Consider the following 17,063-nt stretch of genomic DNA (forward strand, 5'->3'; position numbering starts at 1 on the left):
TCGTTCGCTTCATTCGCCTGAGCAAATTTTCTCAGAAGACCTATAGTTTTACCGAGTCATGCGACTACGGTAATATCGAAAAAAATTAATATTGCGGTATGACGGTATTTACAATACCGTTACATCCCTAGTAATTCGTGCAACATGCTCATTAGTGGCGCTTTACGCAAATTTGGTCATTCGCACCACCTTATTCACACAAACACCAAAACTTAGAGACAATTTTGTAAAAGGGCATCTATGATGCAAAAACAATTTTTGGAAGCTGTTTGACAAACATGTGTGTTGGTATAGTGCAGGGGTCGGCAACCCGCGGCTCTAGAGCTGCATGCGGCTCTTTAGCGCTGCCCTAGTGGCTCCCTTGAACTTTTTCAAAAAATGTTTGAAAATGGAAAACGATGAGGGAGGAAAATATATATTTTGTTTTAATATGGTTTCTATAGGAGGACAAACAATCTTAACGTTTTCCAATGCTGTAAAATTGTGTAGAATATTTAATTTCAACATTTCTGTCAACGAAGATTTGCGTCATAGCCTGCGACACACGTTTCTATCAGCAGGGCGGGATGCCAGGCAGGTAGCTGTTGTAAACAAACCGGCGGCTGTGTGATGCGCCATGGAGCGCAAGCTGTCTTTGCCAAAGATGTACAGCGGGGCACGCTTTCTCATTTTTCCTCCCTGAGAGAATTCTAAGAAGCCCATCCCGATCACTCACTCAACGGTAATTATTTACAAGGTGCGATCGTTGATATGCAAACCCCTAACCCCAACCGTCATTGGGGGAAAAGCAAATCGTACTAAATTGTATGAATTAGATCGTACGAATTCATACGAATTAGCCACTAAATGAAAAAGTTACGAATTGCCATGAGATTGTGTTGGTTGAGCACATTCCCAGGAATGACTCGAGCTGATCTTGAAATGGAAATGGCAGACTGCATTTTATTGCACTGTTTGTTGCCCAGATAAGGGGCACGTTGTGCACGTTAATTTTGATGTTGTTTTTTGGAATCCTCAAAATAAAAAAAACATAAAAAAATCTGATTTCTTTATTGCATTTCTTTAATTTCATCAAAGCAAAACATAATGCAATAATATTGTAATGAAGTTAAACTTGATCATTAAACATAATTCATTAATATTGTAATGAAGTTAAACTTGAACATTAAACATAATTCATTAATATTGTAATGAAGTTAAACTTGAACATTAAACATAATTAATTAATATTGTAATGAAGTTAAACTTGAACATTAAACATAATTCATTAATATTGTAATGAAGGTAAACTTGATAATTAAACATAATGCAGTAATATTGTAATGAAGTTAAACTTGATAATTAAACATAATTCATTAATATTGTAATGAAGTTAAACTTGATAATTAAACATAATGCATTAATATTGTAATGAAGTTAAACTTGATAATTAAACATAATGCATTAATATTGTAATGAAGTTAAACTTGATAATTAAATATAATGCATTAATATTGTAATGAAGTTAAACGTGATAATTAAACATAATGCATTAATATTGTAATGAAGTTAAACTTGATAATTAATCATAATGCATTAATATTGTAATGAAGTTAAACTTGATCATTAAACATATTTCATTAATATTTTAATGAAGTTAAACTTGATAATTAAACATAATGCATTAATATTGTAATGAAGTTAAACTTGATCATTAAACAATTCATTAATATTGTAATGAAGTTAAACTTGAACATTAAACATAATTCATTAATATACTGTAATTAAGTTAAACTTGAGACGGCATTGTACAACAGAGTAGTCACGTGGCGCGTCATTCTCTAAAGGATGCACTGCAGGGAAATGAACATTTAATCATGAAGGCTCAGTATGTATTTGTAGCCAACGAAGCCATTTTTATAGTAGGCTAATATAGCTAATATAAATACATACAGCATGTGTTGCCATCATTATAAGGCTTATATAAGGCTTTTATTTTTTTGCGGCTCCAGACATATTTGTTTTTTTTTTTTTTTTTGGTCCATTATGGCTCTTTCAACATTTTGGGTTGCCGACCCCTGGTATAGTGTGTCCACAATAATATTGGAGTCATATTAATACATATAAACAAGACAGGATTTGCGAAGAAACCAGGATCAAAAGATCTGTTCAAACTCTCTGTGATCCTACTGCACTTCAAGAAACAGTAAGTGATGCACTGCATTTTCATAGTATATTGAACTACATGATTCATGACTGCTGGAATCACCACAGCTGCAGTGTGCACAATCATAAATGAGGATGCATCAATCACAAAACAGGAGTCCCGGTTTGTAGACTTTAAATCAGGTAGATTTGCTGCGATTAGAATAGCAAAAACAGCACAACCGGCTCAATCATCATACTGTGGTATTTGAGACAGGCTCTCTGTTTCATTGTGTTTGGGTTGTTTTTTTGCCTTTTTGATGTGTTTAGCCCTTTAAAGGAATAATTCACCAAAATTGACAGAATTTACTCATCTATTTGCAGTTTACACACTGCTACTCTCTACTGTTTGAACATTTCATTCAACCATGAGGGGGTGATTGAAATATGAATCTAAATTGCTGAAAAAATACTGAAAAAACATGCTGATAAGAAGTGGAGAAAATTAGCATTACCAAACGCGTTTTAGGATAGATAATAAAGGAATTAAATTACTCCATTAAAAAAATATATATAACTCCCCTTATTATAAACGGTTTTAAAGGAATTCGCCTGTAAAATGTAATAAGCTACAGGCTGAATTTTTTATTGAATCAGACTTCAAGGGCAACTAAAATACACACCACAATCTCTTTTTGTCCCCGTTTGAAACTTCAGTATACACAGTCAAGGTCTCTACAATTATGTCCTCCAAACACACATGAAGAGTTTAAACTGCTCTACTTCAAGAAAAAAAATAAATAAATGCTTATTCATTTGGTCACGTCTAGCCTTGATTTATTGAAATTATCTTCAGAAAAACTATTTTTTTGCATGGGTTAATCGGTGAATTACACTTGATCAGCATTAAACATTTGCATTGACATGCTAAAATGATAAGTAATGGGGTCACACTTCACAATAAGGTTTCATTAGATGATGATAGTTAATAAATTTATTAACATTATTTATGAACAATACTTTTACAGCATTTATTAATCATAGTTCAGCATTTACTACACTGTAAAAAAAATCGTAAAAAAGGTCAAATGACTGGCAGCTGCCAAACAAAAACCATAAAATTACGGTAACATTTTTTGTTGAAATAAAGTGCAATAAAATAATAAATTACTGATATTTTCATTAAAATGATTACAGAATGACACTGTTATTTTACAGACTTTTTCCTGGATTATTATGATCAAATCTGTTCAATAAAGTTCCAAAATTACAGTTTTACAAAGAAACACTGTTATATTACAGACTTTTCCTAGATAATTATGATCAAACACCATCAATAAAGTGACTGTACTAAAAGTTTAAGAGAAAATTATGTTATTTAAAAGAATTTTCCCTAAATCATAATAATTAAACTTCCTAAATAAAATGCCAAGACATGCTCAAGGTCGTAATTTAACAGTTTTATTGTGGATCAAAAAAGTCTGGAAAAAACAACATATGAGATACAACTGATTAAAATTCTTTAAACTTTAAAACTACAGTTGTTACATTTCATTGAATAGTATTTCTGTAAAACATGTAGAGGTTTAAGTTTTATGGAATGATTCAGTTCCAAATCTTGATGAAAAATGAAATGGAACTGTAATATGAAGGGGACGCTGACAAAGAAGTGCAGATCCAAATGCAGGTTTATTACAGATGGCAATGAGATGGTCAGTCAAGCAACATTCAACACAGGGGCAAACAGATGTATGCAGGGAATCCAGAGTCATGGTCAAATAACAGGCAAATGGTCAGTCCTGGCCGCAAACAATGTAAACAGTTAACAAACAAAGCAAGCAAAAAAGAGAAACACGTCATAATGTTCACAGTAACCATATTACAAGACTTACAAGACTGCTCTTAAAATCCTTGTAATTAGTTCATAACGATCCTCCAACTGTGTGTGTGTGTGTGTGTGTGTGTGTGTGTGTGTGTGTGTGTGTGTGTGTGTTTCGTACACTATTTTATAATAACAGGTGGACACATGAGATCTGATTCACTCTGGCTTGTTTACTCAGGAACTGACGTCATGACAACATCACACATCAACATCATACATTCATACGTTCCGCTTCCAATGTATCATTTATGGTACACCTCCCTTTTTAAGTAGGAACCCTCTTCGAGCATTTAATTGTAAGAACAAACATTCCACTACAAGTAACATCATCTCTAAACATGATCTTGAACTCAAGCAAACAACTTTCTTTTTACTTTTTTTTTCTTTAGAACATAACCTCTATTCTCTTTACAAGCTCAAACGCTCAGGTGGGTTGTGACACTCTGCCTGAACTTGTCACATAAGACTCTCTGGACCTATCCTTGTCTCTTACAGGATGGATATGAGTTTCGGTGTTACCCGTGTCAAGGGTTGTGTCTCTGGGTTCAGTAAGTTCTTGATGTTGCATTGGGTGCATTGCCCGCACATGAGTGCGGTTTCCCCTTAGCAGTCCTTCATCAGTGTGTATGATGTAGGATCTTGGTGTACCGCTGGACTCATGACTGTCCCTTGAGATTGTTCTCTTGGCAGCCACGTACTTTGTCCAGGTTTCAGTATTGGCAAAGGACGTACTTAGTGGCGCATATCACACCAGCATCGCTGTTTGTCTTTTGCTCTTCTCTCACACTTCCTGAACCCCTTGATATTTGGCCATTGAGGTTTTAAAATCTTTGGAAGCTGTGGTACACTCAAAAAAAAAATTTGTTGAATGAACATGATTTAATCGTGGCACCTTTTATGCATCTAATCCAATCAAGTAAACCTGAACTGCTTTGAACATGTTGTATGAACACAAAGCACATTTGTAGATAAAACATAGTTTCAATATGTCAGTCTAACTTCTTTTCATCTAATTGACTCAAACTGTTTGTATTGTGTTATTCTAATAAAATGATTCTAATTTACTCAATGTAACACTAAAGCTTTACTTTAACAAAATTATGTCTTGTTAAATCAGCTAGTAAGTTTCTTGTTCAATATTGTTGTTTAAATTCATTCATTCATTTTCTTGTCAGCTTAGTCCTTTTATTAATCCGGGGTCGCCACAGCGGAATGAACCACCAACTTATCCAGCAAGTTTTTTACGCAGCAGATGCCCTTCCAGCACCAAACCATCTGGGAAACATTCACACACACACACTTATACACTACGGACAATTTAGCTTACCCAATTCACCTGTACCACATGTCTTTGGACTGTGGGGGAAACCGGAGCACCCGGAGGAAACCCACGCGAAGGCATGGAGAACATACAAACTCCACACAGAAACGCCAACTGAGCCAAGGTTCAACCCAGCAACCTTCTTGCTGTGAGGCGAACGTGCTACCCACTGCGCCACTGCCTCGCCCTGTTGTTTAAATTACATTTTTTAAATTACAATACTTTGAAGCAAGATTTAAAATTAAGTAATTCAACACAAAAAGGACAGAAAACATGTTATGTATATATATATATATATATATATATATATATATATTCTTTTATTATAGCCTTTAGCAGGCACCAATCACATTTAAACAAATTTCTTCTTTAATATTCTGATACAAAATGTTATATAATATCCAAAATTGTAATATGTAATATAAAATGTATAAGAAACATTTAGCCAACAAAATAACCTTGGCTCTTAAGAAAACTGATCCAAGTTAGACCCAACTACAGACAGATCTAATAATATCAGCAATAAACGCATTTGGAAATCTGCAGACACTATAAAACAGTTCATGAGTGACATGGGTCTTGGCTATAGTTGGCGCCTCCAACATCCAGACTTTAAGCATTCTCATTTTACTCACCAGTTCGTCATTCGTACTCCCGCATTGACTTTTTTCTCACTAGTAATTCTATTTTATCTAATATTTCTGAATCAAAGATCCACCCAATAATCATTAGTGATCACGCTCCTGTAACATTAAAACTGAATATAACCACCAGACATAACCCCATTTCCAGATGGCAATTCAACACCTCTCTTCTTCAAGACCAGGATTTCAACAGTTATTTTAAAAGAGAGTGGGCATGCTTTCTAGAGATAAATGACTCCCCTGAAACATCCCCATCTCTTCTGTGGGAAACAGGAAAGGCAGTATTAAGAGGAAAAATAATTTCATACTCTGTTTTACAAAAAAAAGAAAGAGAAAGAACATCAAGCTGAACTGGAACAGAAAATTAAAGATCTAGAAGACATTAACATAAATAATCCAACAGAAGAAACACAAGATTTGCTAAGAAAATATAAATCACAATTAAATAAATTAATTCATGCACGCACTCAATTCCTTATTCACAGATTACGACAAGAAAACTTCCATCATAGTAACAAATCTGGTAAATATCTGGCTAATCAAATCAAACACAATAAAGAAAAAACAACAAAATCAGTCATTAAGGACTCAGCGGAGAAACCCACCAACTCACCAGAAGAAATAAATAATATCTTTCAAAAATTTTACAGTAAATTATATTCCCCTGAAAAAAACCCATCCCAGGACGAAATTCACTCATTTCTTAGCAATATCAAGTTACCTCAACTAAATGAACAGCAAATAAATTCTCTTGAATCCCCTTTATCGCAACAAGAAATTTCAAATGCACTTAAACTCATGCCTAATAATAAATCACCAGGACCTGATGGTTTCCCTGCTGAGTTCTACAAACACTTTTGGTCAATTTTATCACCACTTTTCATCCGGTTGATTAACGAATCAAAACAAAATTCAAAGCTTCCAGATACCATGAACACAGCCACAATTGCACTGCTCCTCAAACCTAATAAAGACCCAACATTACCGTCAAGCTATCGTCCAATCTCACTAATTAACGTAGACACTAAAATAATTGCTAAAGCACTTTCACATAGAATAGAAAAAATCATGCCATCCATAATCCATCCAGATCAAACCGGTTTGATTAAAGGTAGACAATCATCAAACAATACACGCAGACTCATAAACCTAATACACCACTCATCAATAAACAAAAACAAATCTATCATAGTCACCCTCGACGCAGAAAAAGCCTTCGACAAAGTAAACTGGAAATTCCTGTTTTCCACATTAGAGAGGTTTGGTTTTGGGGAGTCATTTATTAATTGGATAAAAATTCTCTACACTTCACCCTTAGCTACTGTCATTACTAACGGACTAACATCACGCAGCTTCACTCTACACCGGGGAACTAGACAAGGGTGCCCACTCTCTCCCTCTTTATTCACTATATTCATTGAACCACTTGCAGCAGCTATCCGTCAAAACAATTATATTAAAGGAATTCAAACTTCAAACATACACCATAAAATAAGTCTTTATGCCGATGACATATTATTATACTTACAGAATCCCCAAACATCATTACAGGAAACAATAAAACTTATTGATACCTTTTCAAATATTTCTGAATATTCAATCAATTGGAATAAATCTGCTATACTCCCATTAAATTCCACCAGTGTGGATGTGACATCCCAAACATCACAAATCTCTCTGTGCACTAACTATATCACATATTTGGGTATCAATGTTTCTGCCAGGCTGTCAGAGTTGTTTGCACTTAACCATACTCCGATACTTAAAAAAATAGATGACGACCTGCAACGCTGGATGAACTTAACACTATCCATCATGGGCAGAATATCAGTTACCAAAATGTCCATTCTCCCAAAAATAAACTATTTATTTTCAATGATTCCAACACAACCCACACATACCTGGTTCAAATCTCTAGACTCAATTATAACAAAATTCTACTGGAAAAACAAGACCCCAAGAATTAAATTGACAACCCTACAGAAACCAAAATCACAAGGAGGATTAGAAGCACCACATTTTTACAACTATTTTCTGGCAAATCAGCTTCAAAACATACACAAATGGATTAAACCTAACTCATCAGAATACACATGGCAAGACATTGAACAATCAATATGCAAAGAAATTAACATTTCAGAATTACCCTTTCACAGTCAATCAATCAAGAAACATCACTGTTTTAAAATGCTGACAATAGAAGCAACTCTGACAGCCTGGTGGAAATTCCATCAGGTCACAAATTCCCCACTCACACCATCTAAATACACCCCAATTTGGAATAACCTTGATTTCCTAGCCAAAAAGAAGCCACTTAACTTTCGCACATGGGTAGCCAAAGGAATCACACAACTTCAACATATCTTTATTAATAATAATCTGGTACCATTTCCCCATATAGCCCAGACATACAGCATTGGGAGTAATTGCTTTTTGGAATATTTACAAATCAAATCATCAATTAAATCAAAATTACCTAACCAATCAATCAATCTAGACCTTCCGCCTCAAATCTCAGAGTTTATCTCCCTCCAAAAAATTGCTCTTCCAAATATAAAAAATGATATCAAAATCAGCCAATGCATTAGTTCTACCAACCACTAAATGGCAAACAGACTTATCTATTAATCCCAATGCTGCATTCTGGACTCAAATTTGCAAAAACACATTTTCCATGACTAAAAATGCTAACTTACAACTTATACAGTACAAAGTACTTCACAGATCACATTCAACTGGGCAGAAATTATTTAAAATGGGTTTCACGTCAGAAATATGTTCACATTGCACACAAAACACCCCAGACACATATCTTCATGCCTTATGGCATTGCACTTCAATTAAATCATTTTGGGGAAAGGTTACTGACTCACTCTCCAACTTAATGGGTTGTCACATCCCACTGTGTCCCTCCCTCTGCATATTAGATGACATATCCACAATCAATATAAATAATACAAATGGTCAGTTTCTGCTGGTGGCTCTAACTATCGCAAAGAAAACTATCCTCATGAACTGGAAATCAAGAAATACCATTCACATCTCATATTGGAAAAACTAACAGAATACATCACCATTGAAGATCCTCTTTGCCTGAAGCCATTCCCTAACAACACTAATATTAAATCTAATTTAAAATAAATAAATCAATTTGAAAAAAAAGTATAATGTAAACAATTAAAATAAAAGAATCATAATTCGGTCTTTATATACTTCTTTTCTTTCCCTTTTGTTCTATTTGTTCCCCTTTCCTGTCTTTATCAATGTTATCCATTCATTTTATTATTATTATTATTATTATTTATAATATTTGTTTTCTATTTATTATTATTATTATTATTATACATAAATTATTATTATTATTTTTTTTATATACCAGTACTTCTGCCGACCAGTCCGACAACAGATTAAAAAAAAAAAAAAAAGAAGAAGTATGAAGAAAAAAAAAAAAAAGAGAAGAGGACAAGAAAAAAAAGAGAGGGAAAAAAGGAAAAAAAAAATCTACTTACATGTACTAAATTCACAGGGTAAAGTGTAACATAGGCATGGCAGCCTGGGCACTGCACTGGACTAATCCATGCCACACGTTACACTTTTTTTTAATGCATCACAAAGCAACTGACAAACACTATATACCTCAATGCCCATCCCACAACTACAACCTCCTCAATTTATTGTTACAGCTGTTGTTATTTTTATTATTATCATTATTATTAGTATTATTATTATTATTACCAGCATGAGTATATTATAGTTATCAAGTTAATACTCTATCATACATATCTTTAATATTATTCTTTCATGTGGGTTTGTATAATTCATAATTAGCATTGATATAGTGTTTTCTTTTTTATTTATTTAGTCTTTATTATTATTATTCATTTTTTTTGGCTTATTCTCATTGCTTTGTTTGCTGAACTTTATTTTTCTTCTCTCTTTTTGTTTCTTTTCTTTTTCTTCTACTCCTCCCCTTCCTTTTCTGTTTTATTTATTTATTTATTTTATTATTATTATTTTATTAATTTTTGTTTATTATTATTATTAGTTTATTTTCTCTTTTCCTCTCTTTCCCCTTCTACTTACTACTTACTACTATTATTATTATTTATTATTATTATTATTATTATTTATTATTATTATTACTTGTCCTCTCCCTGATTTCCCATCCTCCCCTCTCCTCGACACCTTTGTCATAAATGCAATACTTTTATTTTTTGTTATCATTATTATTATTACTGTTCTGACTTGTCCTGTTATCTTTTCATTATCATTATTACAAGTATTTATACCATTATCATTATTAAGGTTGCAGTTGTTGTAGTTGTAGCGGTAGTAGTTGTAGTAGTAGTATTAGTAGTAGTTGAAGTAGTAGTCATTGTAATAGTATCGATTGTTATTGAGTAATTGTTACGGAGATTATTGAAGTAGTAGTTCATGTAGTAGTAGATGTCATTGGTATATTAGTAGCAGAAGTAGTAATGGTGTGGTTGTTACAGTAGTAGTAGTAGTCATTGTTGGTGTAGTAATATCAGTAGTAGATGTTGTTGATGTAGATGTAGTAGAAGTGATTGTGGTGGTGGTAGTAGTAGTAGTAGTAGTAGTAGTAGTAGCAGTAGACGTTGTATTAGTTGTAGCAAGCGCTATAGTAGTATCAGTAGTGGTAGTCGTTGTAGTAGTATCAGTATTAGTAGACATTGTAGTAGTAGTAATCGTGGTTGTGGCTGTAGTAGAAGCAGTAGTAGTTGTAATATAAGTAACTTTCTGTAGTAGTAGTTGGTATAGCACTTGTGATTTATTATTATTGTTGTCATTTATTACTGTTGTCCTTTCTTTCTTTTTACTCTCATTTTTACTATCATACATTAATAAGCATTGTTGTTACTCCCTACCTCTGACTGGTTTCTTTCTATATGTTTTATCTATATCTGTGACACTTGCTTCATTTATTGACTGTTATTGTTCCTTATGAATTTCTGTTATAGTTTGTGACTTTATTCCGGCTGTTGTTTTGCTTTTCTTTTTTTGTCTGAGGATCGTGAAAGGGACGCCCTCTGCTGGGAATATGTTGTGCCAGCACTGTTTACAGTTAAAGACTACCAAAATACTTTTTGTTCTGTTTTTTTTTCCCCTCCTCCTGACTTATTTAGAATTTTAATCACTTGTATTTCGCATGTTGTTTATACACAGACTTTTCTGATCTAAAATAAAACTGTTAAATTATGACCCTGAGCATGTCTTGGCATTTTAATAAAGGTGCTTAATCATAATGATTTAGGGAAAATTCTTTTAAATAACATTGTTTCTCTTGAACTTTAAGTGCAGTCACTTTATTGATGGTGTTTGATCATAATAATCTAGGAAAAGTCTGTAAAATAACAGTATTTCTTTGTAAACATTAATGAAAATATCTGTGAAATATGAGTTATTTTTTGCACTTTATTTTAAAAAAAGAAATTTTACCATAATTTTATGGGTTTTGTTTGGCAGTTAGAGCTACCAGTCATTTGACCTTTTTTAATGATTATTATTATTTTATTTTTTTACAGAGCAAGTAATTGCAATTTATTAGTTTTTTTTTTTTACGTAATTTTAAATATACTTAAAAAAACAGGACAACATGTTATAATAATATGGCAATTTTATTGTAAAAAAAACAGACAAATTGCTGTAATTTGTCATTACTTATATAGTACATAAAATAACAGCCAAGCTGTTAATTTACAGATATTGTTTGTAATTTTTACTTTTGTATAAATACTGTATAACTAATACTGTAATTTCCCATTATAAAAAAAACAAGAATGTCAGTAATTTCTTTAATGATAAAGTCCCTAAAATGAAAGTTAAACTGTTAATTCAGAGAGATTGTCATTTTACTAAGTTTTGAATATAATTTGAAATGACAAAAATTTACTGTAAAAAAATTAGAGATATTTTCTGTAAAATTAGGTGTTGTTTTTTTTTTTTTTTTTTTTTTTTACAGTGTAATGCACTATTAACAACCAAATTCATGTTTGGTTAAATTATTTAATGCACCATGAGTTATCTATTACTAATGAAAAACTGTATTTTTATTAACTAACAAGCAAATACTTACTGTTACCATTAATGCATATCAAAACCATATTGTTGTATGCTGAGATTTGTACCTTTAATTAGATTTTTTTTTTTTTTTTTTTTTTTTTTTTTTGGTAATTTGATCCGGTTATAGAGATATTTTACATAATCTAAATAGCTTATTAGATTTTGTGTAGTAATTTGATCCAGTTATACAGAATTGTATTACATAATCAGAATAGCTTAGTCTTAATCTGCTCCATTTAATTCAACACAGGTCTAATGTAAGAAACACTTTTAAAAGCATTTAATATTTATGGCATTCCTACATGAAGTGCAAATAAATACAGTACAGACTTGAGATTGCCATGCCAGAAAATTTTATATTTTTCCATTTGCAGGTCAAATAGATCCAGTACAGAATTCTCATTCTTGCATAAACAAGAATATATGAAACACAAGAAAAATGGAATTTCCTAAAATACTACTATCATAGCACTAACAGCAGAACAATTTGATAAAATTGAAGAAATAAAAACACATTAAAATAGAGAAACCATAAACGTGTCTTTTTCAGAATGCAGAGAAGGCTCCAGTGGCCTTACATTAGGGGATAGCTGGCCGATGTTGCAACGCCACAGTGATTGTTTTTGTCTTTTGCCATGTAGATGTAGCCTTTGTCACCCCATTTGTCAGACCAGCTAAAAAAAGTTGAAAAAAAATAATAAAACATGAAAACATGCAATCAAGCTTGTGCCCTCAAAACTAAAGATTGTTGGCATCATACCTGTTCTTCACAATCCAGTATCTATTCCCAGCAACATCAGCACCCTGATAACCATAGCCAACCACCAAGACTGCATGATCAAGTCGACTACTGCTACATGCTCTCTCATAATAGATGCCTAAAGATCAGAATATTAGAAAGGAGTTAAGGCAGAGTAAGTTCAGTAATAAGTTTGTAATAATTTTAGCAAATATTGAATTAAAACTAGAGTTGAGGGATATCAGACACCTACCAGACTGATAGAACTGTAGGGATTGATGTGATGCGTCAATAGCAACAGATACAGGGCCCACAGCAGCAACAGCATTCATTAGGGCAAGCTCATTACCTCTGGGGATGTCCACGAATCCGGTGATTTTAGCGACATTAAAACGGGGGTCATACCGGCATGGCAGATCATCCTGCAAGCACAAAGTTAAAATAAGAAAAACATGGTACATTGAAGTCTTAAAATACTTAATGACCTTCATTCAAAGAGATTAAAAAACTAAAATGACATTTTTCCACAATCTGCAAATACAGCAGTTTAATCCCATGTCTTCAAAAGAGTTTTCCTTGCTCAGAAACTGTCACAATATGATTCTTACCCTTGCAAGATAAGGGTATGACTGCTCAGAATCCAGCCCCTTGTTTTCTTTAACATACTGAAAGGCCTGGTCCATGAGGCCTCCGTTACACCCTTGATTGCCCTGTGGTCTGGAACAGTCCACCAAGTTTTGCTCACTCATAGAAATCAGCTTTCCAGTTTTACGGAAGAGCTGACCTTCCAAGGCACCCGTTGAACTGAAAGACCAGCAAGATCCACATTGTTTCTAAAACCACAAAACAGAAGAGTCACAAAACAGTAAAGCTACAGATACACATACTGACATTTAATAGCCATTTATACATTAAACTGGGTTCACCAGATCAACTGTAAATAGATCAATTGTAATAGATGCAACTATAGGTCCTAATTTAGCATAAAACATTTGCAGTTTTCAGTTACTTTAAACTCACCTGGTCTTTGACAGGAGTAACATAGCCCCTCTGTCTCCAGTCAACCTGTTGTGGGGCTGCAAAAAAGCTGGGTTCCATGAACAACGGGCCCTGTGACGTCCGGTTGGGGTCATGCTTATAACCATTCATTGCCTGTCTGAACTCCTCATTTGTCTAATAAAGAGATTGTAGTGAAATGTTAATAAAACAGTCTTACAAATAGTACTTTAAAAGGTATCGATAGCACCTCAAATTGAGAATTAAAGTAATTTTGCAGAAAATCCATTAAAGCACACAGGGCTTAAAACTCTAATCTAGGATGTTGTTGACTGTAATTGAATCATTTAATAAACACAACAACATTCTGATCTGGTTTCACACTTATGAATCTTGCATTTTGATTGTTTTTTTTCTCTTTTTTTGAAAATTTGGATTGTATAAAGCAATATAGATAGAGAAATAAATGACTGTAATTGACTGTAATACTAAACTGCTCACCATGTCACCAAATTGATTCATTCCCATTTTAAAGGTGTGATTTCCATAGGAATACTCAAAGTTGTGTTGCTCAATTTTTTTCAAGTTCTCCTCCCAAATCATTCTCCTCCCGACCTCTACGTCCTGGAGTAGAAAGTAGATACAGTATCAGCTATTGCAAAGCACCAGTTCAACATAAACACATGCACTGCATCATTCATTCATGTTAGGCTGATACATGGCTACAGACTACAGTCTTCCCACCTCATGATAGCTTTTTCCATGCTGGCTCTTCCAGGAGTTCCAGTGGTCGTCTAACTGGATGTCTATAGATGAAGCAGCAAACACTGCACTTATGCACAGCGTGACGAGCAAAGCAAACATCATACTGCCTGGAGGACTAAAAAAAAAAAAAAAAACAATAACATTAAAAAAAATTAACTTAAAGCAATTTAAAGAAAATTTAAAAAAATTAACAAAACACTTTAAACAGGCAACAGCACAAGCAGTTCACTTTACTGTGAGTTGAGCTAAATGTCACATTAATATAATACAAGCAATGTCTCCTATGAAGGAAGGAAAAAAAAGAAAGATTTACACTTACCTTTCACAAGCAAACCAAGTTTTGTTTGTAATTGCTTACAATTGAGTGTGTTTTATAGCCTGTCCGAACATAGAGGCGGTCTCTCATTGACTGACATTGATGATGAAACTAGTCAATTTACAGCCAATCAGGTGCAGCAAACACTTCATCTTGTGATGTGATCCAGCATCACAAGATGAAGTATTCATCAATAGACTATGGTGATTCTTTATATTATTAGTAGACTGTAACAAGATTAAGGCAATCAGAAATGTTTTGTTATTTCCACAGTTTATAAAATCAACATTTACAATACACAAGTGGAAAGCTTACTAGAATATGTTACACTTGATTTGGGGATGTAGAGATTTTTTTAGGTTTGTTTTAATCATTGTTTGTGTTTGTCACATAAGGGTGTGTTTGACCAATCCCACATGCTTAGACAGAAAATAATCCAAGAGAAAACACAGAGTCCATTTAGAAAACTAAGCTTTTTTAAATAGCATCAGGGGCTAATTACTTTTATTCTAATTACTAAATATTATTAATAATTTAGAATGACTGAAATTAGCCGACACAATACTTCCAGTTTTAATGTGTCCCATATATATATATATATATATATATATATATATATATATATATATATATATATATATATATATATTCTTTTCTGGCTGCAGGAGAGAGAACGTCTTTGCACATTTAAGAATGTGTATGTTTGCCCTACAGTGATAATTGTTTAATTATCGTTTTATCTGTTATTAATCTTGTTTAAACATAAAGCAGTAAATAAATAAAAGTAGCAAGCTGGTTACTTACTCAAAAAACATTTTAAAGCAAAACCAGACATAAACACAAAACACGAAATAATTAAATGTTATCATTATACTTTCAGGCTAATAAAATGAGTGTTAAAGGCCAGGTTATAGTTGGTGTTAAGTTGCAGAACTTCCCTAAGTGCACATAAAATTTATAAACTCGCATTTCAGATTATTTTCCCTGAGCAGTTTAACATCCTCATGAACATTTTAAGCATTGCATAATCTTTTCTGACATTAAAGTTTATTTTTTAAGTATTATCATCATCTCAAATAAAGAAAACTCAGTATGAAAGCTCAGTTGCCTGTAATTGTTTACTGCATATTTAAATGTGTTTTAAAACAGTAGTCCCCAACCTTTTTCTAACTGCGGACCGGTCAACGCTTGACAATTTTACTGCGGACCGGGTTTGAAATAATAATAATAGTTATAATAATAATAATAAACGTGAATCCACTGAGTACTCATATGGAACTTTATTAGCACATTGCTCCAACATTACAATGCTATTATAACATTAGGAAGTAATAACTTTATTAACACTTTGCTCCAACAATATAACATATTATAACATCTAAAACTGTCCGTAACGCCAAATCAATGGGAGCCCTGAGCTTGTTTCTTTGCACCGAGATGGTCCCATCTAGAGGTAATGGCAGAAGGAAGATTGCCGGAAAGAGCGCGTGCACATCTAGAACGTGCTGACTAAAGACGTCTGCTTTAGCCAATCAGAACAGTCAGACGCATTCACGTCCGCGCGGATTATGAGAATAAAAGCCTTTGAATATTTTTCCAGACACATTCAGCTGCTAGAAATTAGCCAGATAACGTTTATATGTTCATCTTAATGCCAACCGTGTAAATAATTATCGATAAGATGCTTATGATAAGCCATTGTTTGTTTACCTTTAAGCTTTGCTTGTGCCCTTGAAACAGCCTGTGAGCACCAGTACACACACACATACAGTGTTCCTCTATATGTTTTCATTGAAGTTGTTCACAATACTGATCCATTCACAGAGTTTGTGATGAAGTCAAATGTTGAAAAATACAAGTGCAGGCATTTAGAGGTCATGTCTGGTTAATGATGTCAGAATTACAGGTATTTTGGAATGGATGTGTGATTGCAATTTTTTCGGAAAAATTACGTAACGTCCTCGCCTGTGTGAACAGCCTTTTTTGAATTTACCGGTAAAGTCATTACGGAAATGTTCCATATATTTACCTGTATCACTGTGTGAAAGGGGCTATTGACACCCGAAGTGTGTTGCTTATATCCAGTCTACTCCTTTGACTTGTTTTGGTGGCTGTAACTGCAGAAAACCCCGCTTCACACAGATAGGATGTTGGAAATGGCAACAGGGTTTTCAGCACTGTGTTAGCGATCT

At 33.3% G+C, this 17,063-nt stretch overlaps 3 protein-coding genes across 3 annotated transcripts in view; all 3 read right to left on the bottom strand.

Moving 5' to 3' along the window:
- The window catches only part of LOC147841358 (uncharacterized), a 206,412-nt gene that overhangs the window by 180,900 nt on the left and 8,449 nt on the right, over positions 1 to 17,063 (bottom strand). The window lies entirely within an intron of this gene.
- Positions 12,386 to 14,901, bottom strand: si:dkey-269i1.4. Its single transcript, NM_001105680.2, is given in 8 exon segments — positions 12,386 to 12,729; positions 12,816 to 12,933; positions 13,048 to 13,216; positions 13,403 to 13,627; positions 13,815 to 13,967; positions 14,292 to 14,414; positions 14,535 to 14,670; positions 14,875 to 14,901. Coding segments are annotated over 7 exon segments (1,011 nt in total). The 5' UTR covers positions 14,658 to 14,670; positions 14,875 to 14,901; the 3' UTR covers positions 12,386 to 12,629.
- The window catches only part of zgc:174855, a 59,138-nt gene continuing 54,468 nt past the window's right edge, over positions 12,394 to 17,063 (bottom strand). Inside the window, 1 exon segment of the mRNA NM_001103122.1 lies at positions 12,394 to 12,628. The gene's annotated coding sequence lies outside the window, so the exon portion shown is untranslated.

Source organism: Danio rerio, chromosome 12, assembly GCF_052040795.2.
Source record: "Danio rerio strain M-AB ecotype USA chromosome 12, GRCz13ab, whole genome shotgun sequence".
NCBI classification, from domain to species: Eukaryota; Metazoa; Chordata; class Actinopteri; order Cypriniformes; family Danionidae; genus Danio; species Danio rerio.